General features: G+C 43.9%; 1 protein-coding gene across 1 annotated transcript; it reads left to right on the top strand.

The window, feature by feature from the left end:
• Positions 1 to 474: 474 nt before the first annotated feature.
• On the top strand, positions 475 to 24,001 carry LOC142417818 (ATP-binding cassette sub-family A member 9-like). The gene is made up of 37 exons (XM_075518877.1): positions 475 to 632; positions 854 to 1,012; positions 1,959 to 2,059; positions 2,438 to 2,664; positions 3,481 to 3,619; positions 4,152 to 4,337; positions 4,936 to 5,068; positions 5,740 to 5,911; positions 7,041 to 7,099; positions 8,076 to 8,186; positions 8,669 to 8,844; positions 9,165 to 9,284; positions 9,641 to 9,779; positions 10,319 to 10,409; positions 11,008 to 11,147; positions 11,620 to 11,739; positions 12,364 to 12,523; positions 12,822 to 12,988; positions 13,416 to 13,543; positions 13,977 to 14,114; positions 14,685 to 14,798; positions 15,231 to 15,401; positions 15,564 to 15,677; positions 15,850 to 15,960; positions 17,017 to 17,085; positions 17,649 to 17,740; positions 18,731 to 18,851; positions 19,193 to 19,307; positions 19,570 to 19,661; positions 20,412 to 20,590; positions 21,186 to 21,261; positions 21,990 to 22,084; positions 22,695 to 22,814; positions 23,093 to 23,233; positions 23,405 to 23,484; positions 23,577 to 23,632; positions 23,752 to 24,001. The coding sequence occupies exons 1-37, from the start codon at positions 599 to 601 to the stop codon at positions 23,839 to 23,841; spliced, it is 4,536 nt and encodes a 1,511-aa protein (XP_075374992.1). The 5' UTR covers positions 475 to 598; the 3' UTR covers positions 23,842 to 24,001.
• The last annotated feature ends 3,352 nt before the right edge of the window (positions 24,002 to 27,353 follow it).

Raw genomic sequence — 27,353 nt, 5'->3', positions numbered from 1 at the left:
GGTGCTCTGGAAAATGTCAGCAGTTACAGTTCTTCCCGTGACACTACAATATCACGGCATAACAAGGGCTTGTTACAAAGCTGGTTTGTTGCTTTGGGTTGTTGATCCCATTTCTGCATTGTCTAGAAGAACACAATGTCCAATTCACAATTACTGGTGTAAAATTATCAGCAGACCTCATTGGCTCTGGTACTAAGAAAACATGTTTTTCACTTGGAACATTCCTCATGTCTTCAAGTTATTACACCTATGAAATAGCTCTTGCTCATTTACTGAAAGAAGGTGGTCACGGCCGGAGGAGCCGGACCGTACAGCCTGCTCAGGGCTGGATGAGAAAGGTCCTTGAAGACACTTTCCGTACCACCCAACCTCCAGGTCACTGTGCTGCCACTCACCTTTACATTTCCTTCCTTTCATCTAGGAATGGATTACATCGGTGTTTCTTCTTTTAATAATACAAACATCATCAGGTCTGATATTCCACCACCCGCGGCAAGAAATCCCTTATGACTTCCTCGGACGATTAGATGATCCTGCCTTTAACGCTACGGGAGTTACGCTCGCCTACACACCTGTAACAAACACCACCAGGCGGATAATGAGCAAAGTGGCTTCGGATTCTGCGATGACGGGTAACGCTGCTCTTAAATCCTTGTAGCTGCAGAGCCTGAACCCACCCCGACGCTGTGGGTACCTCGGTCTTCGTTGTGGTGGGGGGAGGAAAGGATTTGGACAATACAATTTTTGAGGGTACAAATCGTGGCTGGTGCATGTTTTCATGTTGTTGCATGACTAATCGAAGTTCCAGCTGCCAGGGTTTTATTCTTTGTTTGCTTTTCTGTTCTAATGACAGATATAATAATAGAAGAGATGGAAGATGAGAAAAAGCTGGAAACAAAAGGAATTTTGGAGAAAGACATTATTGGTGTTGTTTTTAAGGATGACTTCTCCTACTGTCTCAGATTTCAAAGCTACAGTGTGGTATCTCCAAACGATGCCTTTGGACACATCGGTAACAAAATAAATCAAATCAGAGAACTTGATTTTACATTAAAAAATGCTTAGACGGATCTCTGTGCTGCCATGCCACTAAGAAGGGATCAAGGCTGTATGTGCTAAATGCTTCAAGAAAGATAGTAACTAGAATTTGAGGTTTTGTTCACTTAGAAGGAAACAAATGCCAGGGAAAAAAATTTTTAAGAACACATACACATCACCCACAGTCCTTGTTGTCTCTCTCCCTTCTATGCCTTACCACGTCAAATCATGCCCGGAAAATGAGCATCGTGCGTGCACTCATGTACTTCTAACATATAGTGCATGGACATGTATTTAGTACGTTAAAACATAAACCTGCACGCACGTTTGTCCCCATTACTTCTTCTTTGACCAAATGCACCCCTATTTACTGACTAAAAGTAGTAAACTATCCGAAACAAAAAGCAAGCTAATTATCAGATGATAAATCATGTGAGCTCATCAGTTGATGGGCAAAAAAAAAGTATTTCGCGAAGAACTGGTCTTGGAAAATGGAAGTGATGGAGAGGCTATTTATTCTGTCTACACAAGTCAGTAGCTCTGGGCGACGTGGCCCCAGCCCCAGCGTGCTCTGGATTTCCTAGGGGTGCTCCTCTCCTGCCCTCGGCCTTGGGCATGGTTACGTGGCTGGACTTTGAGCCCGGGCTCCCGCCAAGATAGGAGAGCTGCGCACGGCCGGCTCTTCTGCGCTGTGACGACAGGGTTGATGCCACATCAGGAGCCAAAGCCACCAGCTCCCAATAACACATTATTCTTGGAGAAAAATGGCTGCTCCAGGAAAAAGGCTGAGTAAAACTAAATCTTGATTTCACCTCTTAAGTCAAATACATTTTCTACCCCTCACATGTACATAAACATATATATACACATATATATGGAAATATATAGATCAAATTCTTCATTTTTTTTCTTTCCCACAGATACCTGCTCCAATTTTTCATCAAGTAACTGCAAAGTCCCTTTGTACTGGTATGCGGGTTTCCTATCAGTGCAGTCCAGCATTGATGCAGCAGTCATAGAAGTAAGTCTATGATCATGATGGAAAATATGTTTTCTGTTCTTTCTGGAGTTATCTGTAAACTTAAAAACCCAACCAACCAAAAAAAAAAACCAAAACCCAACCCAAACCAGTTCATTTTCTGTGATGACTAACTTCTTAAATACAGAGTGTGATTCAAAAGTTAAAAGAACGATAGGTCATTCTCGTGGCTCAAGGCAGGGTTAGTGTTTATTGCAAGGCAATGTAAAAGGATACTAAATATTGATGTTATTTGCCACTTATAAATGTAACATTGTTATTGACAAACTAATAATTTTAACGCTTATGAAAACCTGTTTGTTCTGATGTTGGCTGTTTCATTGCGGAAAATCAAATTAATGGCTAATTTCTTTTCTTTAGGTGAAAACAAACCATTCTGTCTGGGAAGAGATGAAGTCCATTAGCGGCATTCGTCTGAAATCACCCTTGATCAAACCTGTGTATAAACTGGATTATATTTGGTTTATCATTTACATGATATTGTGCTTCTCCCCATATATGTACTTTTTATCAGTGAAAGTTATAAGAGAGAAAAAGAAGCTCAAGGTATTAATGAGAGCAATGGGTTTGCAAGATATCGCTTTCTGGTAAGTCTCAGAAATAAACTGTGTAATTGCAGGAATGATATTATCCTATGTATATAGGATGTATGCTAGCTTGCAGGATAGATGTGGGTCTGGTACCACCACTCAGCTGAGAAGCAGCAGTTCCCCAGATGCCAGCAGCAGTCACTTGCAATTGCCTAACCGTACGTCTGGGCTCTGAAGCCGAGTTTTTGCGTGTTGTTGAAGCAAAACCTTTGCTGCTTTTATCCGTAACGTACTGTTTGCTGGAGGACCTCGGTTTCCAAGCACATTGCTCTGATACAGGATTTCTTTTGTTGTTTGTTATACTTAGCTCTGCTCTCCTCTCCAAAAAAAGAGAAACAAAACTCTTTTTGCACTCTTCATGTAACAGAGATGCGTGTAGCAAGGTTCTTTGGTGTTGAGGTGCTGCTTGCCTCCAGGAAATGGGTGGATACACACAGAGAACACAAAAAGTGAAGAAACAACAAATTTTGGAGAAAACTGCAGATGAGGAAGCACAGGGAGGCAGAGAGTCTATCAAAACAGGCTTCCAAAGCCTTCTGAGCATGAGTATTTCACATCATTAGGAAAAGCATACGTGTTCCTGGCTGCAGAGCCTGTGCTTAGGTGCCCTGTGGCTCTTTGCTGGCATGGTTGCATCTGCAGAGATTTGGGTAGGTGCAAGAGAGTGATACTTGCACCTTGCCAGTCTGGAAACTGGAAGTGTATTTGGGAATTACAAAATATTTGAATTAAAAAGAGTGTGTCTCGCACTGGCCATGCAATGGCACGTGCTGTCACGTACAGAGGCAAAAATAACTGTGCCTTCATTTGTAGGTTATCCTGGAGCTTGCTGTACACCGTTTACGTTGCAATAACGGCAAGTCTGCTGACACTGATCACGATTAGAGAAGTCATCCATGATCACAACTTTTTTGAAATATTTTTTTTTTATTTCTTTTATGGCATAGCATCTGTAAGTCTGCTTTTGTGTTCTTAAATGACGCACGATTTTTTCCATTTCCTAATCAAAACATCTAAAACTCAAAGACTCTACAGAGTGCTCTAGGGCTGGGCATTATATGAGAAAGTAACAAAAACTTCTCCACTTATTTGTGGATTTATTGTTATGATTTGTAGGCTAATATATCAGTCCTAGTACATTTTGGGAGATTCTGACTTGAAATCAGAGTAAAGAGAGGTGCTAACACCAGCATTAATGGGAAGGCCGGTGCTGTGGGCCCCTGGGGCCAGGGCTTCCTCCTTGCATCCAGCCTCCTCGGGGGACCCAGAGGGGTCTGATCTGTCTGCCCCTATAGACCTGCCCTAAATATCAGAGCTGTCTGCTAAGTGACGCAAGCCTTGTGATGTGCCACGCGCATCTGTAGGGGACAACTGAAACTCAACTGGGTCTCTAATGTTGCTTGCTGAATTTTCATGTTGGTTTTTTTTCCCTTAATCGCCAGCAGAAATGCATCCTGCTAATTACTGGGTTTTCTCTGCTGCAGATTCACTTCTGTTTCATGCTCAGCTCGTTGTTAAAGCAGCCAAATATTGCCAGTTTTGTGGGATTTGTCCTTCACATCCTCTTTGGATTGCTGGGCTTTTTGACATTGTTTGAAAAACTACCACCGTCTTCAGAGTGGATTTTTAATCTCTTCAGTCCTTTCGCCTTTACAGCGGGCATCTCAAAGGTAGGTTCAAAATAAAGCCAGCACATCCTAAAAGTTCAGCCCACAGCAAACATGCTGCCGACTTCTGCCAGATAACAGTAGCTGCCATACATAATTTACATTGCCATAACGATGCAATCATGCCCCTCTGCCCTGGATGCTTTGTAAAAAGAGCACTTGACTCCAAAAAGTACATGCTAGTTCATAACAAATATAGTTAGACTCTCAACTGCGTGACGAATTTTACCAGCTCTGTATACACAACAAATTTTGATCTCTGGAAAATTACTGCAGCAGTGGGATGTGTCTGGTGGGTACCAAGATCTGCAAGAACCGTGAGGTCTTGAAGTGCTGTCCTGGCAAATACCGAGTGCACCACTCTTCTGGTGTAGTAACTTCTATCGCACAATTTTGAATTCAGCTTACTGAAGCACTTCTGATACTGAAGCACTGACCTGATACAGGTCATAATAAAGTGTTGCCCTGCTTGGAAACGGCATTATGATCACGAGTGGGCATGGGTTTCTGGTGAAAATGGTCATGATGACACAGCAGTGGCTTGCACGTAGTATTTCTGGCTGAAATGTTGCATCTGACTTGTGCTTTTTCCCCCCCCTAGATGGTAAAATTAGAAAAATATGGACCAGCCTTTACACCAGAATTGTACCCTTTCTTTAACCTATACATCATACTGACCCTTGACAGTGTCCTGTATTTGCTGTTGGCCATCTACTTTGATAAGGTTTTGCCTGGTAAGTAGAAATGTGGGGGAAAGAATACAAATTTCCTTGCATTTTTCTTCTCTAGTCCTCTCATAGGGGGAAAGGTGCCAAAGAAGCGGTGGGATAGAGCTGAGAAAGCTGTAATCTACGTGGAGCAACAAAAAAGGTGTCCTTGCAGTGAGCTGGTCAGGTTGTGGAATGGCGTCGTAACAGCAACGAGCCGTGCCACGTTATGCGAGGGGCTGGAAACTGCATTTGCTGTATTGCTGGGGGGAAAAATGGTTGGGAAGAATCCTGTTTTCCCAGCAGCTGGATGCATGTAGCTACCTCATTTGGCCCCACCTCAAAAACAGGCTTCAAAAGGAACGTTAGATCTCGCAGCAAGGCACTGAGCTCCTTTACATCTACTCCAGCAGCCCGAACCGCTGGGTTTAAAAGGAAGTTGTAGGACTTGACCTGATTTTCCTGTAACTTCTGGGCCAAAGAGGTGGTCAGTGAGGTCTTTGCTGTGGTTGTTCCCCACCTGCATTTAGATATGGATGACTGGATAACTCTGCAGAAGTTACCAAGCCTTTTATGCTGGCAAAAGGCTGTATTCTCCAGCCATAGAGGAAGAGATGGCTGGACATGGCTTTTACCAAAGTTGAGTTGACACGTAGCAGTTTTTGGTTGATACTTCACCTTTTTTCTTTCTGAATTAGGCAAGTATGGAGTACCATATCCACCTACATTCTTCCTGAGACCATCATACTGGTTCAAGGCCAGGAGCGGATACGTGGGGGTGCAAGCTGGTGGCGAGAGCAGCCATGATCCTATCCTCAGCAATAACATCGAGCCGATGCCTCCAGGCTTCGACGGGAAGGAAGCAATCCGGTAAAGACTCTTGTAGGCATGAAAAATGTAACACTACACGTTATACTTGACTCTAGAGAGCATAGCCATATCGCACTGGTGAGTGTTAGACCGAGCCATCTAACATAGACGAGGTTAATGGCAAATACCTGAAAGGGAGGGTTTGTGGAGTGTTGCATTCTGCTCCAGGGCTGGAGCTGAACATTTATTGGGCATGGTGCATCTTCCGTGCCAGGGACCGGCTTGCTGCCCAGCGATTTCCTCTTTGCAGAGCAGCACCAGTGAGTGTTCCCCTTTAGCGTCATCTTCAAGAACGCTGCTGCTGGAGTGCGCTGCATAAGATACTGTTATTTACATCCTTACGGGGCTAGTGCGGCCCATGGCTGTTGCTGCCCATTGCTTATTACCACAAAGCAAATCTGAATCTGCTAAAATAATAGCTAGGTCATTGCTTTTAATTATATATTATAATTAAATATATAATTATATATGTATAGTATATATTGTATTTATAAAAATATTTTATCGTTATATATTATACTATATAAAATATAGTATAATATAATATTATATATATTATTATATATAATTATATATTATTATATATAATATTATATATAATAGTATATATAAATAGTATATAATAGTATATATAAAATATAGTATAATGTAATATTATATATATTATATTATATCATATATATACTATATATAGTATAATATAATGTTATACTATATAAAATATCGTATAATTATACGATATATATTTATATAATATAAATATATATTTATCTGTAAATAAAAATCACAATAAATAATTATATATCGTTACATTTTAATTACATGACCGCATGTTTTCTCATTCCCTAGGGCCTCCCACTTCACTCACTAAGTGTTCATTGAGTTTGCCTTTGAAACCTTTTAGAAAAGTACATTAGGTAATTCTGTTTTTAAGTGTACGAGAAATGAGTTATATAAAGCAATTCCTTCAGATGGAATAACGCTAACCCCTGGTGGTAATAACCAGGACCAGTCTGGGGAGGAAGTTGAGAAATATTCTTCCAGTAGTTTTCAAAGGTTACTTGGAGGCAGAGGAAACATGCCAAAATTGTGAGATTCGATAGTAATGGCTTGCTTACCTTTCCTTTAGACTAAACAATATTAAAAAAATCTACAAGAAGAAGGACAAGAGAACCGAAGCGTTAAGCGGTAAGAGAGGTTTTGGAATTCTTTTAACTTCATTTTTCAGACAATATGAAGCCAAACTGTTTGGAAATGTACTGGATGTACTTAATTCTGCCTCCAGCACTGTTAAAATGCAGTCTGCAGTGGTTATTTCTGCTGGGGTAAGGTACTGGCAAACTTCTACCAGGTTGTTATCTTCCTGTTCACTCCAGAAAAATTACTAGTTATTATTTTTTGCAACAGCAGAAGTCTCCTTAAAAGCTGTGGGGTTTGCAGCCGTGAACCACTATAAAAATCACCTCTCAAACCTCCCTCTCAACATGTAAACTCTTCTGGGCAAACAAAACTTATTTTTTTGGTCGTTGGCTAGAGCCAAGTCTGCTGTCACTGGCTGACCACCAGTGCTCTCCAGGCACTTGCACATCTGCCAGCCGCAGGTATGCAAGCAGTTGGCATAGTCATAGCATAGTCCTGGGATATTACATCACTTTCTTTAACAAGAACTCCAAGTGACGGTGAAAATATCAATATGGCCTCAAAGGTTTATATTGAGTAAAAAAAAACCCACCCCCAACCATCCACAAAAATACAAAATAAGTCTTTTTTTTTAAAAGGAAATGAGGTAGCAAAGTCTGTCTGCTTTGAAATAACTCTTGAAGTCTCAGGCATTGGAAAGGCTACGGGCTCTTCTCTTGCTGTGGACTCTCTCTTGAGCCACGCTAAAATAAAAGGTTATGAACCTCATAGAAAACAGAAGTCAAAATTCTTTAAATGTTGAAGTTAATACACTTGTTCGCTCAGTTCAATCAAGACGTGACTACAAATTCCTTACTAAGTTTAGTCCTAACTTCTGAAGATGCAAGCCATGTTTTTGGATGTGTGTTTTTGCCTCTTGGCTTCAAAAGCAATGTCACTCCTCTGCCATACTTGGCAGCAAGCTACAGGTACAAGCCTATTTCTCACAAACTTCCATCCTAATGTTATCCTATTTCTATTCTAGGTTTGTCCTTAAATATATACGAAGGCCAGATCACTGCATTACTTGGCCACAGTGGATGTGGAAAAACTGCTCTCTTAAATGTGCTCAGTGGATTTTCCAAGCCTTCAGCAGGTAAGACGATGGACCTGACTGCTGAAGAGGAGAAGCTGTTTGTTCTTTCAAGTGGAAGGGGGTAAAGATGCCAAACCCCGAGTTTTCCCTCAGCTATTCAGGCTGGCTCATTGTCAGTGCAGATTGCTCCTTCAACATGAGCTTCAGGGCTAATGCAGCCCTTGTGGACCCGCTCGCGTGTGCAAGCACACACAGATGGTTATTTCTCCACCTGGATGGCCTGATGTTTTCCATGAGCTGCATACAGCTATAGGAAATATGTTTTAGTTCTTAAGGGAGAGATTTGGTGCTCTGAAGTATTTTTGAATGGTATTAAAGCTTTGGACAACACAAAGTTATTTTGCCTTTTTTTTTAAACACTTGAGAAACACCCACAATGCTGGAATTAATGTCAAAGGTATGAACACACAGCAGCCTGCTTTCCCCTTACAACTGGGAAATACCGCACAGGATGACGTTTGTTTCATTCACTCCTTGTGCAGGTTCTGCAATGATATACAACCACAAAGTGTCTGAAGTACAGGATATGGAAGGAATTCAGGCAATGGTTGGGATTTGCCCCCAATTTAATCTGCATTTTGAAGCCTTAACGGTGAAGGAAAACCTGAGAACTTTTGCTCACATCAAAGGGATTCAGTGGAAGGAAGTAGAGCAAGAGGTTGGTATGTGCTTATCAGTCGCTGTCCTCTGTTGTGCAACATCTTGGACACTGTGAGCTTTCTTTATAAAAGATTATCACCAGTATCTTGTTCTGTGGAAATGAGAACAACCCTAATTTAGGGGAGAAGTGTTTTTTCAATTCTTTCTTATCCTCATGTCATAAAGTTACAAGCAGTACTTGTCTATAAGCAAAGCCATTTAAAGTAGATAACTTTAAAACCTTGAAGTTATACTCTCCTGTACTGTGTGTAGCCATGTATGAATGAAAATGTGACCAGTGCTTTGGAAATCTGGCTCTTGTCTTTGTATATTGCCAAGGTTCAGCAAGTCCTCGTGATGTTGGACCTCAGTGACCTTCAAGACATCCGCGCCGATACGCTCAGTGGGGGACAAAAAAGAAAATTGTCTCTTGGAATTGCAATGTTAGGGAATCCCCAGGTAGGGACTGGTCATATTTACACACACACACAACGCGTACTGCTTTAGCACATAGTTTTGCATTTTGATTTGGCGTGCAGACGTTTGTACCTTTCCCCTGGCACTCCAAGTCTGCTGACCTACTAATTCACTTGGCTGCTGGAAGGATCAAGGAATCTAGGTCAGTGAGAACTGTATTTTAAATGAAAAGGGTAATAATATTGTAATAGGAGAAAGAGCAATAAAAATGGCTGATATTTGAGGATGCGTTTCACTCTTAGAGTGAGATCATCAAAAGCATGAAATGAAATGAGATGATGTAAACACAGAAATGCCAGCTTGGACTCATGGAGGTCTGATCTTGTTCACCTTTGCAGGTGTTGCTTTTAGACGAGCCGACAGCTGGGTTGGATCCCTGCTCCAGGCACCATGTGTGGAGCCTTCTGAAGGAACGCCAGGCCGGACGCGTGACGCTCTTCACGACCCAGTCCATGGAGGAGGCCGATGCCCATGCTGGTGAGCCCAGATTTTCACGCTGTGGTTGACTACGGTTTGAAAGCAAGGGTTTCCTGTTGCAGAGCCCGTGTATGGGTCCTGCCACGATGCAGCCTGTGCTCGCTGGACACATTTTGTCTGATAGCAACCACTCAACCTGGGCTGAGCAAAGGCTAAAACTGGACTGACATGTCCTTCCAAGACCTTGCTTGCGCTCTGCTTCGAGATGAAGCAATTGCATATTATCGAGATGTACCTCTAGCAGCACCCACGCAAATTAGTGATATTGTTTGAATTAATAGCTTTCCTATTTTCTTATTGCTCCCAGGCTGCATAGGAAATTTTCCACAAGCCTGTAAGAATACATAATTAAAAGCTTAACCTTGGTGCTTAGGAGAAAGGCAGTAGTTCAAAAAGAAAGAACCTTCAGCACTGGCCTGGTTTTACTCCTCTCAACTTCATTATAAAAATGTCTGTTGAGTTCAGAAGGAGCAGAGTGAGGTCAGTCTACTGCATTGTTGTAAATCCCCCCTAAATCCTTTGTATTCATGCCTCCTTAGACCGGAAAGCTTTTCTCTCAAATGGGAGATTACAGTGTGTTGGCTCATCTCTGTACTTGAAGAGAAAATGGGGAATTGGCTATCACTTAAGGTAAAGCCTTTTCTTTTTGGTCATCGCTCTTTTTATGAAAAGCCTCTAGTTGCTGTGTTTTCTTGTAGAGTCTGTAGTGTCTCTATAGACTTCCTATATAGAGTAATAGAAATCTTGACAATTCATTTTAGAAAACTTTTGAGGCTGCCAAAAATCTCTTGCTTTGGATAGCAAGCTGCTTTTCTTTGGAACCCAATCCTGAAAGCTCTGAGCATGTAGCTAACATGACTTTGCAACCTCCTTCGCAGCCAAAAGGGGACCAGAGTAAGATGAATTGCAATTTCCACGTACCCTGTGGTGCCAGAGTGACGTACAATGGCTTTAATGTAAAGTTGTTTTTCTTTGGATTTTAATTTCTGTGTTCTTAGTTTAGTAGTATCGGCCAGGATCATTATTCTTAACCTCAACTATTTCTCGCGTGCATGGCAAAACCAGGGGCACTGCAGACGTCTATAAAAATTCCCACTGAAATGCTGCCCAGTGTTGGAGGTTTCCCTATGGCTTGAAGAACGACCACTGGCTTTGTATTTTAAATGGATGATGCATGCGGGTTTTTTTCTCATTTAATATTGTAGCAATTGCTTTTTAATACGAACAGGATGCGCATAAATGACCTGTGTGACCCCGAGCTTACATCATCCCTGGTCAGACAGTACGTCCCTGATGCCGTGCTCAAAGGAGAGAATGAGCGCGAGCTGTGCTATACGCTACCTCTGGAAAACACTGACAGCTTCCCAGGTAAGAAAAGCTTGTCGTTGCATCAGGGTTGTAAAGGGAAACCAAGTGGTGGGAAAAGCAGAAAGCAAAGTTGCTGTGAAGGGAATAACTATATTCCCTTGTCCATACTGCATGGGATTAGGAAGCCCAGAGCTGCATAAACATCAGCCTTAAAGAAAGCCTCTGATGGACATGCTAATATCAATACTGCAGATGAACAAAAGAAAATCCACCAACTAATCTACAAACTAAAACCGACTGAGTCTCCTCTGGTTTCAGGATGAGATTTCTCCTACCAGGAAGGCCCATGGTAATCAAGAAATCTGAATTTTCTACTTACCTCTAAAGAGCACAATAATTTTGCCGTGTCTTTTAAGTTATGAATATTAATGATGTGAATGCTAGAAAGTACAACGTTAATCGTGCCAGTCTGAGTTTTTGCTCAACACCAGCCTTGGTTGCTGGACTGACTCTGGTTGTTTCTATCGTGCAGATCTGTTCAGCCATCTCGAGAGCAGTCTTTTGCAGGGGGTTGTTAATTATGAGGTTAGCAGGACAACCCTGGAAGATGTTTTCCTGAAGCTGGAGGGTGAGGAAGCCATTGGTCAAGAAGGTGAAACATTTACTCCTATTTGCAAGTGTGGCACAATGTTAAGGTTCCATATATATATATATATATATATATATATATATATATGGAATATAAGGTTCCATATATATATATATATATATATATGTATTAACTGAATATCTATTGAGTTTCTGTTAAATGTGAATTTTGGTAGGTTTTGGTAGGTTAAGAGTTGCAGTTGTATTCACCTTTCCTTTAGTGAAGAGTATCTTCTTGAAGAAGTCTAGGTGATTCAGTCTCGACTTCCCACAGGGTTTTAAGCACATGAATTAAGACTGATGTTGGAAGGGTATTTGCTTTTGAAGGGTATACTGCCCAGACCAGGAGGTGAGAAGAGATAAATTAGCCAGACGGCATTTCACAAGGCCAGTGGAGGTACAGGATATGTTGCCATACGAGCCCAGGTTCAGCCAGTCTGAATTCACCAATGAAAATTATGTTCTGGGTAAATTATGGCCCCTTGTCTCTGCCCTTATTTCTTTGCGGGCTAAAAATGAAAGCATTCCTCTATTCAGAACAGAAGATCCTTGTTGATTGTTTGCAATTAAAATGTGTCCTTTTGAACACTCTTTGTGGATAATGGTATTTCTTGTGGTGAACGCCCAGAAGACGGAGACCTTGAGGAGAGGGACCAAAGCCTCCTGGTGTTTTCCGAAGAAGGGAGTGCGGCAGTGAGCGGGATGGCACTCTGGAGGCAGCAAGTGTGTGCCGTGAGGAGAGTTCGCTTCTTAAAACTAAAGCATGAAGGAAAGTTTCTCAGGTCCATGTAAGTACAGGAGCTCTCGCCTACTCTGCAGCCCTCGCGCTGGCTTGGTGCTTTCCAAAGGAGCTGATCGTTCCTTGAGTGACTGAGGGAAGGCTTAAATACTGGTGGAGATGTTTGGAAGCTAAGAATTAGGTGGGAAATGTTTAAAAGCTGCAGTAATAAGGCCAGTTAGAATTTACTGATAGAGCTCTAAATTGCTTAAGTTTTTAATTCACCCTTCCCTTTCTCAACGTAAATCACACAATTAGTTAAATGTGGAGTTCCCCTGGACCCACTTACGGTCTGTTTTTCCATCTAGATTGCTGTTCTTTGGAATCTTTATCCTTCCAATACTTATGCTTTTCATGGGATTTCAACTGTGGGAGAGCTCCAACAACTGGGAAATCACGGCTAGCTCCTATTTTCTTCCCACTGAAAAGAAAATTCAAAATAAGTCAACAAATCTTCTCGTCTTCAATGATACAGGTGAAGAAGAACATGTGATGTTGATTCGCTTTCTGCACCACTCTGACTCCTCTTAGAGTTGATAGACCAACCTTGCCTTACTCTTTCTGTACGTTCCTTTATATATTTGTGGCTTTGGGAAGTGTTTTCTTTTGAGCAAAAGCAAATCCAATTTTAGTGGTGATAACAGAGTAGCTGGTATTTAAAAGAATAATGAATCAGGAATTTTTTTTTTAAAAAGCAATAAACTGACTGTGGAAACATACATTGTGTTTAACCAGTTTTAATTAAAATAGAAAAAAATAGAGAAAATATAAGTTTGCTTAGATTCTGATTTTTTTTTTAACATACCTCTGCTTGGCAAATGGGAACTTGTCCATAAGAAACTCTTTACATTTAAAGAAAAAAAATGTAATTATTTTAATTTCTGTTCTTGACTTGATTTCAGGATCAGAAATCGAAGATTTCATTTCTGCTTTGAAGACTCAAAACATAATCCCAGAAATAACTCTTGAGAAAAATGTCACAAGCATCCCATTACATAATGGAGCTATAAAAATATCTCTGGAAGGCAAGGTGAGTGATATTTTTTTCCTTCTTTCATCCTGTATGTCAACAGGATTTTCTGAAATGTGTTTAAATGAGGCACAGCAAAATACACACACCGGCAAAAGAGAGAATATTTGCTTGACATATTAAATAATATCGGTAGTCCTGTTTGTGGGAAACCAGGATTATGTCTGGTTCTTTCCACCGTATGCTTCTTTACAGCGGTCTTTAGAGAAAAGCATTAATGCAAGTCTTTTGTGCTTTTCTCCAGAAATTGTTGTCTTTATCCATCATTTCGCTCGTGGTACCTGTTAACACGTTTTCAGGTCTCCGCGGTCCCACCAATGAACCTCTCTGATTGCCTTGGTCATTGCTTTTCTCCAAACCCCTCACTGTGGTCAGCTCCTCCTCACGCCTCTCGCAGGCGTGAAGGTAACGTCTTTTGCTCTTATGTCTTCAGAGCTCCCGATTCACTGTCATGTGCAGTGCGGAACTCATCAACTGTTTCCCCATGCTTGTGAATATCCTCAGCAACACCTTCCTAAGGCTCTTCAATTCCACCGCACGCATCCGCGTCTGGAGCGAGCCCTTTTACAGCGTGAGTGTCCTGCCTTTCGTGGTGAAAATGAATTGAAATAGCCACGCTGAAGTGATAAAGGCTGGATGGGTTGGAAACCTGGTGGGATTAGCAGTCTCCAAGGGTTGGGGTCAGTGGTCCAAGTGCTGGCCAGTTCCTGGGGGGCATTGCTCAGCAGTCAATACGGGGGCTATTTAATGAGAATTTCTCCTGCAGTGTTTAAGAGCTCTATAGGGTTTCAGTGCCGTAAGACATTTAAACCTGTGCTATGTGGCAATACATTAGGAATACAACAGTAATACTTGCAAACCCCACCTTTCTTCAGCGTCCGTTTGGCAAGAATCAGCATCAAAAAGTTGGTCTCTCTCCTCAACAATTTACAGTAATTCCAATACTTTTTGCAAATTTTAAGATGAGAAATGCTTTTTTTTTTTGTTTTTAATTGCCTTGTTTTGTGTTCTTAAACACAAATGACTTCCCATTAGTGTTATTGCTCACTTGCGCATTTAACCATCCTATGAGTGTCGAGCTAGCCAGATTTTCCCTGGGCAGCTGTTGATTATTGATGACTTCTGAATTTCTCTTCTGCAGACACAAAGCCCAGAAATAAAGAGTGATATTTTTTTCATCTGTCTCGGCTACATGCTGATTTTGGCTGCTGGTTTGCCACCTCACTTTGCAGTGAGCAGCATGGACGATTACAAGGTAAAAAGCAGGCACTGAAAGCGGTCTTACACAAGAAGTGAATGCAAATGCGATGTCTCTGGATAGCAGTTCATGTGCCGGTGGGCTGGCCGGCGTTTCTAGGTAGGGTGCCAGAAGAAATACAGCCGCATGAGTACAACGTTGTCCCAAAGCACGTTACCCTGCCTCTCAGGGAATCGGCTTGGGCTCAGAACAGTTTGGGTGTTAATAAAGATTTTGGGGTCAGGAGGATTTTTTTTTTTCTTCTTTTTAAGAATGACGTGTTTTTAAGCAACAGTAAAACTAAGAAAGAATTGAAAGTGCTTGGAAGGGAGAGTAAGGCTCAGCCAGGGAAGGGAGGAGCAAGGGTAACGGAGAAGGAGGAGGAGGAGGAGCAGGAATGATGTTTCGGACTCTGCTGAATCACCTCCCTTTTCCCATTCGCTTTCGCAGCTCCAGGCTCGGGCCCAGCTGCGGCTCGCGGGGCTCTTCCCCTCGGCATACTGGTGCGGGCAGGCGCTGGTGGACGTCCCGCTTTTCTGGACCCTGCTGTGCCTCATGTTCGGGGTCGTGCTACTCTTCAACCGCATCTGCCCCTTGCAGACCAGCACCGCGCTGCCCCTGGTGAGCTATTCGTGTGCGGGAAAACAGGCAGACACAAATTCCCCTCCCTCATTTCACAGTGAGTTTTTGTGTTAAATCTTTTAATTAAAACGGGCTGCTCTAGGCAGGTGTTCACATACCCACATCCATCTCCTAGTCACTGAGATCAGTCTCTCTCTCTAGATCATTTGTGCCATTGGTTATGGAATATCTCTTGTCCTCCTCGTCTATTTAATTGCCTTTAAATTTCGCACGGGACGAAACAATCGTTACATTTGGTCTTTCATCTTCATTCTGGTAAGTGAAGTGAATCTTCACTCTGAAGTGTTTGATTTACACATCTTGCCACTTGAGGTTGCACTTCAAATATACTGATGATCAGCGTAACGTCACCAAATCAGTGACAAATAGCCTGTTTTTTTAGCAACAATACATTAATATTGGAAATACTTTTTCTGCTTTATTCCAGGTGAATTTCACTCTCTGTATGCTCAGTGACCTACACGAAGCACTTTACTTCACCTTCTCTACTTTGATTCCTGTGTTTCCACTGCTGGGCTGGTTGATCTTCTCTGCACCAGTAAGTAAACATGTCCTCCTAAATTCAATAATGGTCCTAATGGTGCAAACTGGAAAAGCGAGAGGCACTTTCCAAATTCTCTGTCTCAAAGTGCCAGCTATTAAAAAGACAAAGAATGAGAAAAGACAACAGGAGAAGAAAAGGTCCAGACTGGGGAGTGAGAAAAGGGATCCAGATGCTGGAGCGTGTCCAAACAAGAGCGATGAAGCTGGTGAAGGGTCTAGAGCAGAAGTCTTATGAGGAGCGGCTGAGGGAACTGGGGTTGTTTAGCCTGGAGAAAAGGAGCCTCAGGGGAGGCCTTATCGCTCCCTACAACTACCTGAAAGGAGGTTATAGCGAGGTGGGTGCTGGTCTCTTCTCCCAAGTAACAAGCGATAGGATGAGAGGAAACTGCCTCAAGTTGCGTTGGGGTAAGTTTAGACTGGATATTAGGAAAAATTTCTTCACTGAAAGGGTTTTCAAGCATTGGAACAGGCTGCCCAGGGAAGTGGTTGGGTCACCATCCCTGGAGGTATTTAAAAGACGTGTAGATGTGGTGCTTAGGGACATGGTTTAGTGGTAGACTTGGCGGTGTTAGTTTATGGTTGGACTCGATGCTCTTCAAGGTCTTTTCCAACCTAAACGATTCTATGATTCTAAGATTTGACTTGTTAATCCTTTGTTTGATTGGGATATTTTTCATTTGCTTAGTTACAAAAAGCTGTTACAATGACTGTATTTTGGCAGCCAGGGTAGCATGGGAGGGGGAGGTGGTGGACCTGGAGGGATGAAGTGAGCTGACAGAAGGAAGTGAAAGGACTGTGAAGAGAGAAGCAATGATGGAAAAGGTCGATCTAACCTGGCTGATTTGAGGCACCTCTGAATTAGCTGTAGCCAAGGAAGCCGCAGGTCTTTGAGGAAGTATGAACCCAAAAAAATAAGTACAGATCAAAGCTCCTTAATTCCATCCTGCAGAAAAGCTAAGCATCCCTACACCCCCCAGTTGCTCTGACCCTGCACTGAGGCACACTGTGCTAAGGAATTTTTCTAATTGACTGATATTTTCTTTTCTTGTAGCGTTTCTCAATGTTTCACACTGTCGGTGTTCTTGAGTCATGGAGTCACATCTTCATACCTGTCTTTGCAGTAAGGAGCAATTTGATGACGGTTGTTTTGGAAAGGATGACTGTTCTAATGCAATGGACTTGCACTGGGCTTGTATATCTCTCCCCATAAATAAAGCATGGGTTACGTAGTCAAAGTTTCACATTAGGTGTTGGCAGGGGAGGTACATCCAAGTAGTCACAGGCTTGCGTCTCATGTGACCTCTGGGTGCTGTACCGTATGTGGGAAAATGGTGGGGGGATTCAGTGGAGCTCCTATATAAGGTAGAGATATTGTTAATCAACTAATGCTGCTTCTACAAAAGAAAGATGTGATCTCTGATCCTGTAGGATGTCTGTTGGGGTGCAGATTATCTGGGCTAAAACTGCAGTATGAAGTCAAGGCTTTTGCAAATGATCTGCATATATGATCATTCCATATAATACGGAAATGTATGCGAAGCATCAATTTAACTTCTTCCCCTCTTGGACCTTTTCAATAGCTGAAGTAAATGAGATAGGTCCACGCATCCCCTTGTGATTAAAATTAATCAAGTGTGGTGTTACCTTGTCTCCATACAAACCTAATTCATTATTGCTTTTTAGCCTTACATCCATTGTGTGATCTTTGCTTTCCTCCTGCGCTGCTTGGAGATGAGATACGGAGAAGCGGTTACGAGACTTGATCCCGTCTTCAGGTGTGTCCCGGGCAGCCGGGTGCCGGGGTGCCTTGTGAGCCACGGTCATCCCAGTCTGCAGGGTGGGCTCGGTGTCGCACAGCCCGGCAGGACCCTCCTGGCTCACCTCTGACAGCAGGAGTGAACTTGAAAACATTTTGAAAAGTGTGGATAAAGCTCATGTTTTTAGTTTTAACCAGTTTATCTGGAGGGAGGAAATTGAGAAAGAAGGGAGGGATTTTTTTTTTATTCCTTTGGGTCATTACAATTTCCAACTTTACTTACTGGAGTTTCCCTGAATGTGTCTGGAAGCAAATTCCCACCCAGTGTGTTGCAATAGAAGGTCAGTTGAACTACAAAGTCCTAGACAGAATAAAAAATGTGATTTAAGCTTTTTTTTATTAAGCTTCATAGCTGAGGTTTCAGGACATTTCACTACAGCTGGCTAAATTAATAGTTACAACTTTAAATCCAGCATTTTAACTCCTTTTCGAATGTGTCAGTATTGCTCTCTGCAGGATGGAGACTTACCCTAAAGCTTCGTCAGGATGGGGTCGTCTGCTACCTGCTCTCTGCTTATCTGTGGCCAACAGCATGCGACTGACCACCTCAGTCATGTGGGAGAAGATTTGTAAAAAATATTAAATTGTCAAACATTAACAAATGTGACTCAGTTAGGAGTTAAATGCCCAAATAGCTTTGAAAACCTGCCCCTTGTATTTTAATTCTCCTTGAGCAGATCACTGGCATGTGTCGAGCAGGGGACCAGTCAATACTTAGTGATGAAAAAAAAAACCTGAAGCTGGCCCTTATTTTCTCCTGCATGCCAGTGGGAATTTTTTTTTCCCCCATGAGCGGATATTTGAGCAAACGCTGTCTGTGGAACAGCTCCCTGAATTCAAATAAATTTTGTGGGGCGCTGCATTGGCGCTGCCCTGGGAACAAACTTGTAAAAGCAAGCCTTTTTGGAAGTGATTCCTGGTGACACCATCTCTCCTCCTCCGCTTGTAGGATCCAGCAGAGGAGAGCGGTCGCCCGCCAGAACAGGGACCACCCTGGGGAGGAGTCCCCAGAAGTCCAGGAGGAGAGGGAGAGAGTGAGGAACGCGATGGTGTCCCTGCAGCAGGAGGAGGTGAAACCAGCCTTCTGGCTTGTTTTCTTTGTCATTCGCCATCTTCGGGTCTGTCTCTGCTTTCTTAGCTCATGCACTTATTATTTACCGATCTCCCGATGTCCAAGTGCACATCTCACTATCCAGCCCATGGTCCCCCTGGCAGCAGAGGGACTTTAGCTGGCACTAAATTTTTAATCCAATTCTGCTTTTTTCCTTTATTTCCCCCCCCCGTTCTTCTGTTTCCTGGATTTTTAATTTAGAAATTTTCTCTGTAGAGAGTCATACTTAATGGTAAGAACAGATGAGCTGTCTCATGGGAGAAGAGGAGAGTTTTTACTTCCCACTTCATCTCTTCACAGGAGTCGGTTATTGTTGTCAACAGTTTGCGCAAGGAATATGAAGACAAAGCCAGTTCCATCTTTAAGAAAAAGAAGAAAGTTGCTGTCAAAAACCTCTCTTTTAGTGTTAAAAAAGGTTCAAGTATTTTGCTGCACCTCCTATAAATGTCTAAAGTCTAACGCGAAGGTCACATTTGGAGACCATATTTTTGTTAGAACTTCCTTGTGTGCAACCAGGCCCAATGCACCTGCACTCCTGCGTTCATCATCTTCATTTATTGGGATAAGTTAATGAACATCCCTTTCTCCTACTGTACTTCTAGATATTGCCTAGCACACAGGGAAGAAGGTTTTATTAACAATTATTATTATTAACAGTTCTTGCATATTTGTTCCAGGAGAAGTATTAGGTCTGTTAGGACCCAACGGAGCTGGAAAAAGCACAACTATAAACATGATTTCTGGAGACGTAACGGTGACTGCTGGGGAGGTAGGTGATTCCTTTGGAGCGTTTGGGGGTTGATCTTGATGCCTTTATAAATGAAGGATGTGATAAGGCAGCTGGCAATGCAGCCCTTAAGTCAGGGAATTTATGTACATGCAACCCTGGATATTTACAGAAGTGAGAAGAAAATGTTGATTTACTCAAAGCACGTTCTAGTTTTAACCAAAATCAATGTTACAGATTTAAGGGTTTGAGCTACACAAAATCTTCAGCGTGCATTTGAAACCCATCGTGAAATTTCACAAGCCTTGTCAGAAATGGTGACATTTCTGAAAAACGAAAAACAAAAAACCACTCCTCGTAAACAACCTTGCAAAACCAGGAAATTGAAAACAAATGTGAACAGGGTTGGACTAGTAACAATCCATCACTTAATTACGTGCAGGATGATTAATGACGTGTGCTGGGGGAAGGGAAATACCATTGCTGTTACAGATTTGGGACTGAATGTTTGAAATAGAAAAGTATTACTAGGAAAAGATAGTCTCATGTTGGTACTATTACCCGAAGTCTTATGGTAGTAAATACTGTTTGGTTTTCTGAAAACCCTGTCCTGGATTCCGGTGAGCAGAAGAGTAGATGGAGGTGATCACTCCAGTGATGCTGGGCTTCCTTTCCCACGCGCTAATGAGGTTCCTCACAACACAGGAGAAAACATGACCGCGTTTCCAAGGGGTTCGTTGGTTCACCCCGGAATAAGACACCGCAACTACGGAGACGTGTGTGTTTGTGCAGGTGCTGCTCAAGGGCCGCGATGGAGCTGCCTCCTCCCCGGGGCAGGGCAGCCCGGGGCGCCTGGGCTGCTGCCCGCAGCAGGACCCGCTCTGGCCAGCCCTCACGGTGCGCCAGCATCTGGAGGTGTACGCTGCCGTGAGAGGGATGAGGAAAGACGATGCAGCCGTTATCATCAGCCGGTACCAAGCCAAATGGTTTTAGCTTTCGGTTCCTCCTCTCTCCAGAGGTATAGGAGAGGGAAAGGTTTTTCTGCTAACAAACCTGGCTAGTGTGGGTGAGGCGCTTAGGGACATGGTGTAGTGGTGGTCTTGGCAGTGTTAGGTTTACGGTTGGACTCGATGATCTTAAAGGTCTTTTCCAACCTATACGATTCCGTTATTCTGTGGTAAGAGACAGCACCTTCAGGGTATGTTTACCTTGGAGAAACAGGATCTCCTGATGAGATCTGCTACTTTATACTGTTCTCAATCCCTTACCTGTAAATATTTTCACCCTAGTTTATCTACAAGACTTCAAAAAACATTTAAATTTGCTCCAGTTCATGGCCAGTTACGTTAATAACTCGCTTCTCTCATTAGCTGCACTTACTGTCTTGAGTTTCTGAAAAAATTCCTTAATCTACCATCTGAGTTAGGAATAAAATCACCAAGTAACCCAAGGTGATGCCTATCAGCCAAAAAAAGTATGTTAGCCTCTAGTTCCTCAGTACCCCTGCCCACGATGTTAGCCAACAGAGGTGGGCATTTCAGTATTTCTCCTTTCCGTTCCCCACAGCATAGCAAAGGCCTTGGATCTCCAGAAGCATTTAAAAACCCCAGCTAGGAGGTTATCTGCTGGAGAAGCCAGAAAGGTACGTGTTCGATTTGTGTTTGCTACTTGAGCAAATCCTGCTCTTTCTTCCTTGAACTTGGTGCACAGAAAACCTTCATTCAAGCTCAAGGATGCCTTGGGTTCCTTATCCTGGTGTCAGTGAGAGCAGAATATAGTCCTTGGTGTTGCAAAAGTTTTAGTTTTTTGTTTCACAAAGTCGAAATTTTCTTCTTGGAGTGAAGCCTAAAATTTTAGTTGAATAAAAATTTCTGGAAATTCAGCACGCTCATGAAAGATCCTTACGGTTTTGAACACAGAAGCACATACAGCCGAGTGGGTCCCTGGCATGGTTTGTTTTCATCAATAGCTTTTGAATCCAGCCTGGCAGGATCCGCCCTCTCCTCTTTCCCCATTCTCCCGCATCGTGTGTTTAATAAATGCTAACCACAAATTGGATTTACACGGTAATCACCTCTTTATGCCCCATCACGTGCATCTGCCAGTAAAAGGGATGGCAAACCACTTTCAGATCTTTGGCAGGCTTGGGAGTTTTGGGGAAAGCTGATTTGGGGAGATTAAAATGTTAACTAAGAACACCTGAGGTGTTTGGTTTTTTTTTTTTAAATCCCTGTTCCTCCTGCTTTTTGGAATCAAGAGCTTTAGCTTCTGAAAGACTCACAGGGATTAAGATGTAGCAGGAGAACTCGCCGGTTTTGCAGATAAAGTAAAAGCAGACCTGACCTGACCTCGGCGTCTTTCCCATTTCAGCTGTGTTTTGCGCTGAGCGTCCTGGGAGATCGGACGGTAATGCTTTGGGATGAGCCGTCAGTGGGCATGGACCTGAAAGGGCAGCGCCGAATGTGGTGAGCAGCCCCGTTTTAGCAGAACGGAGAGGCGTATAACAGATTTAACAGGGTGGGTCTTACCCTTACAGTTGTAGTAACCGCTGGGCAAGCAAAGAGGTTCTGCCTGGGTGGCAGAGCACGTCTGTATTTTCCCTTTTTCCTAACGCACAGGGGATTGGATGCCACTCGCTGAACTCCTTGCTCAGCAGGCAGTAAGTCCTTGCTAACCGCCAGATTTAATCTTAATGGTAGCGCACCCAAAAAACGTGAGCAGACTCCAGCTGAACCCATGCATTTGGTACAAAAGACAAAAATTCCTGTTTTCCTCGGAGCATGAGAGAAAAGTATAGGTAGTTCTTCCTTTTCATCGCTCAGCCCTAGTGCTTGCTCTAGCTTTTCAGCACCAGTTTACACTGAAAGTGTAAGATTTGGAGGGATGCTGACATGACAAATTGCAACATAGCATTGGCATCCACGTGTCGTCTTTAAGCAGGATAACTGAAGTCTTTTAAATAGTCATCCGCTTTTTTATAGTTTTATCATTTCAGTTGTTTTGGGGGAGGGAGACGTAAACCAGGAGATTTTCTTGGGCTGTTCCTGGGAACTAACGCCATCTCTCTGTTGCCAGGAAAGCGATTCAGACCGCCGTGAGAGGCGGGGAGCGGGCAGCCATCCTCAGCACGCAGTACCTGGAGGAGGCAGCGGCGATGTGCGACCGGGTGGCCGTGCTGGTGTCGGGGCAGCTACGGTGGGCACCAGGGTTGCATTGCTCCCCAGGATGCCGCCTGATTTTTAGTCTGGGGGGTTTTTTTGGTCTTGTTTGTTTTTTCGTCTTAATCTACTAGAAAATGTTGGTTTGGTTTGTCCCAAGCGTGTAACGAACATAGTTTTGTGAGGAGGTAGGTTGTTTCAGTAGCATCGTATAAACAGATGATGAATAAGAGGACATATATCTGCTGCTCGTATCCAATGATTGCTTTATTTGCTGCTTATGATGATTTGAGCACTGTTTTCCCTCCTCTGCAGGTACATCGGTTCCCTTGAGGATCTGAAAAGTAAGTTTGGCACAAGTTACCACCTAGAAGTCAAAATGACGGACACGGGGCAAAGCGATGCTATCCACGCTGAAATTCTGCGCCTCTTCCCACATGCGGCTCGGCAAGAAAGGTCACTACCCCGAGGGCTGCACACCCCGCCCCGACTTGTGCTGGGATGCTCTGTTGCTCCTACTGACCTCGCTCAATAATTTACCTGGGAGCACAGTAACCCTGTGAGCACCCCTAAACCTTGGTGCTGAGTCACAAAATGACGAATTCTTTTTTTTTATTACTTTTTCAGGACTTCTTCTTTGCTCATCTACAAGATACCAATGGAAGATGCACTACCTCTGTCCCAGTCTTTCTCCCAGCTGGAAGCAGGTAAAAGGAAACAATCAATTAAGTATGAAGATTGCTTTCAAATTGCTCGTATGGATTTGGTTTTTAAGGATGCCTTTTCCATCCCTCTGCAGCTAAACAGAATTTCAGGCTTGAGGAGTACAGCTTGTCATTGCACACTTTGCAACAGGTACGTTGATGTAGAAATTACAGGTTAGAAACTGCCTGTATAAAAAGAAGCCTGTGACCACCTTAAATCCTGTCATTCCTTGGCAATAATGGGGTCACTTCTGCTGCGGTGCGTTGCAGGTGTTTGTAGACCTCACCCGGGACCTGGAGGAGCACGACCTGGATGCAGCATCCAATGGGGCTGTGGAGCGGAGACCGCTTCACCCCTGAGCCCTTGGAGCCACAGAGGAAATATTCAGTGTATTTCATCACTGTTACTGATATGTGTGATCCGATGCAGTCCTTGGACTTGGTTACCTGTGTCACATCACATACAGCCTTGTAGGTTTTCTGCCTCACAAAGAAAAAAATTATTATTTTAATAAATAAAGCCTTTATCCGCTTGCCATTCTTCTGTACCCCTGCTCAGACTGACTCATGAAGATTCGCTGTGCTGAGGAATAACCCTGCTGGGGTGAATGCTGGTGCCGAGGCAGCAAGGCAGGCACCGCAGCTCTGCGGGGGGGCTCGGCTGTTGGACACAATCACGTGCAAACTCCGAGGAGGCTCTGAAACCCTCACTCATCCATGGCAGGAGGACACCAGAGCTTTGGCTCGCTCAGTGCTGAGAAGCACCCTTACGGCTGCTGTCACGCAGTCGATGAGGGTGGTGTTTCCTGGTGGAGGGGCACGGGGCTGTGTTTTGACCCAAAAATCTGCTGTCACTCCGTGTTCCAGCTCGGCCACCTTGGCCCACCTCTGGTCCCCACCACTGGGGACACAGAGAGAGGAAAGGACTCGGCAATCCCTGGAAAAGTTTAATGAAGCTTGGCAGCTCTTAGATCACCATCTTTCAAAAAAATAATTATTATCTGGAGTCAAAATAAGATGTGCCTTGACCCAAAGTAAAGCTGGAGCAGGACAGTAGGTTGAACAGGTCTTCTGGCCACAGCACGTGTGTCTGACTTGCTTTGGTGGTCGGGAAGACAGGGTGGGCTCCTCACTAGCACCCACCCTCTGTGGGTGCTTGGGAGGGATGGAGGGACTGGTGGGGCGATGGGGGCAAGCACCAGCACCCTGACCCTGCCTAAGCAGATCAACATCTCTTCTTGGACATCTGCCTGCCAGGGCTAGCTTTAAATAATACATTTTAAAAATAAAATAAAATAGAAACTCCCTACATTCAGGCAGCCAGGCGTTTCCCCTGGTGCCCCGTCACCCTGTTCCCCAGCACCCCTCGCCTCTGGGAAAGGCTGGGCTGGGGACCCGCAGGAGGACAGGGGCAGTGCCATCCCATGGGACAGACACAGCAGGAAGACCTTCACCCATGCCATGAGCTCCCCTGGTTCACGTGGATGGTGCTGGCCATGCAGGTATGGTATGGGCAACGCAGGCACGGATGATGCAGCCCCAGGTGTGTGTGCAGGCAATGCAGGCAGGGATGCAGGCAAGCAGGTACCAGCAGGTGGCTGCCGTGGCTCAGTGATGGGCTGCTCCCCCCAGGAAAAGCCCCCACACCCAGAGAGCTGCTTTCCATGTGGATCTCCAAACATCAGTGCCAAGGAGACAGGCAGGGAGGTGCCTTTGCTTGACATTCACTGACTGGGACCTGGCATATCCACTTCTCTGCTTAATTTTTTTTTTTTTCCCCCTTTTCGAGGAGGGGCTGAAAGGGGAGGAGAAGGTTTGTATACCTAGGAGATGTACTGGGGACAGGTCTTAACCTGATTCCGTGTCCTTACTTATTACGCCTCTGGAGTCTGCCTAGCTCTAAAACATCTGAATGTTATTTAAATGTTAGGGGTGGGTTTTTTTCCACTAGGCAGAGCAAAGGGAAGCAGATCCAGCTCCTCTGTGTTTGCAAGCCCAGCCTCTGTCCCAGTTGGTTGCTTCTCCCTTCCACCGTCGGTTCCTCATCCTTGCTGCGGCAGGGGATGCTGCGGTGGGCGACGGAGGGGCAGGCGTGCCCCACAGCCACGCTCTCAGCCTGGGGGTGAAATCAGACCCATTCCTTTAGAAGCACAGAGTTAGTCTAGAGAAGTTTGTTTGAATGTTTACAATATGTTTGGTAACCAGAAGAGCTGTTCCTATCCAGGAGGCAGTGCTTCACTGCTCTTCCTACGCCGGGGCTGGTGGCCCTGAAACAGTTTGCAAACACAACCTTTGCCGTTTGGAGATGAGCGAGAGTCACCGTTCGCTCCCCTGCCTGCAGCCGTGTGCTGCAATATTTCTGTTGCCTTCAGCCTCTCTTGCTGCGCTGAGAAACATAACAGAGTTTGCCAGAGAAAGGATTTTTGTGTGGTTTGTTGTTGGGCTCATTTTTCTTCTCTTGGCCAAGATTCAAGAATTTCCTGAGTAACTTTTCAGAGAATCTGCTCCAGCAACTCAACAACAATATACTCTGTTTGCTTTTTATAACGTAAATAAATCTGAAGATCTGCCAAGGAGGAAGGGGGAAGGAAGCCAGGGAAAAGCAAAGTGATGGTGTGAGGAATGCCTTTTGGCACAAGTGCCTGAGTGAAAAAATGGGAGCGTGGACAAAGGAGCACTGAGAGCCGCTGGGACAACCAGCAAGTCCATCCCAGGGAGGCTCAGTATCTCCGCTTTTACAGGCACGCTGCAAAGGACAAGCTCTGGCTGCCTTTCAAACCTTCCTGTTAAGGTAAGGCTTAAACATTCTTCTCAAAACAAATAAAAAGTGTTATTTAAAAGGTATGAAAACATCCAGTAATTAATAACACTGTTACTAATACTGGGTGAGAATATGCGTAAGTGGGACACTGGACGTCTTTCTAACAGGCTGAGTTAAGCTTGTGATTAAGCTTAGTGACTATTTAAAGGCTATAAGAGTTTTTTTAACCTTGCTTTGATATGAACTAACACACCAATGGAGCTCAGTTTATGGCAGAGGTGTATTTCCAGTGTTTCTCGGTGCTAAGAGGATGAGGTAGGTTCAGCTCAGTATTTTAAGTAATCCAGCACACGTGAGGAGCAGATTTATTTCCGTCCATGCAGTGTAAGCTAAGGACTGAATTTAAAAAGTCTTCTGTCCATCTTACGCTCTTAAAAATTCCCCCTGAAATACTGAAGGAGCAATGATCTCATTGCCGATCAGAACTGATCTCAGTTCCGCCAAGTTTCTCCCAGCTGCCCAAACTCTTGGGGGTCAGGCAGCGTTGAGAGGTGACAGGGAGGGAGGACACGTGGGACATCCGCAATGGGTACCTGGTGCGCTGGCTCTCCGTCCCACCCAGGATTTCCTGGGTGTGGAGCTGAAACTCCAGCGGTGTGTCAGCTCGTCGCGGTTACTCTATGGGACTATGAAAATGAAGGACAAACCGGAAACCTGCTTTAGCTGTGACACAAATCCCGTTTCAGTTGTGAAAATGCATACGGGTGATCCGTGCCGTCTTACACCTTGCTTCTGTTAGGTGAAAAAGTGGCCAAGCAATTGCAAGGTTAACTTCACGGTCTCCTCGAGGAAGTCTAGACATCATTAGAACAGGCTAAATTCAAATTTTTATACACCTGGATTTAGTGAGATCATCTGTAAGAGAAAAATCTATTCGGAAAGTGATGACAAAATAGCGGATTTCTGCCACTGAACCGATGTCCCTGCCCCATCCTCCCCATGTGCCATGCCAGCACGTGTGTTGGCAGCGTGAACCCGGGAAAGACCGTCTTGCAGCTGCTTTTGCAGCATTTCAGTGCCCGCTGCCTCGTTACAGCAGAGACGTGCCTCT

Source organism: Mycteria americana, chromosome 16 (genome assembly GCF_035582795.1).
Source record: "Mycteria americana isolate JAX WOST 10 ecotype Jacksonville Zoo and Gardens chromosome 16, USCA_MyAme_1.0, whole genome shotgun sequence".
Lineage (NCBI taxonomy): Eukaryota > Metazoa > Chordata > Aves > Ciconiiformes > Ciconiidae > Mycteria > Mycteria americana.
Note: the sequence above shows the minus strand (reverse complement) of the source record. Positions and strands in the feature narration are given on the sequence as shown.

Excerpts from the sequence above, each read along its gene's own strand:
- LOC142417818 (XM_075518877.1), top strand. The coding sequence starts at position 599 with ATGAGCAAAGTGGCTTCGGATTCTGCGATGACGG. Across the intron at positions 633-853 it reads TTCGGATTCTGCGATGACGG|ATATAATAATAGAAGAGATG; the intron begins GTAACGCTGCTC and ends TTCTAATGACAG. Across the intron at positions 19,662-20,411 it reads TAACGGTGACTGCTGGGGAG|GTGCTGCTCAAGGGCCGCGA; the intron begins GTAGGTGATTCC and ends GTGTTTGTGCAG.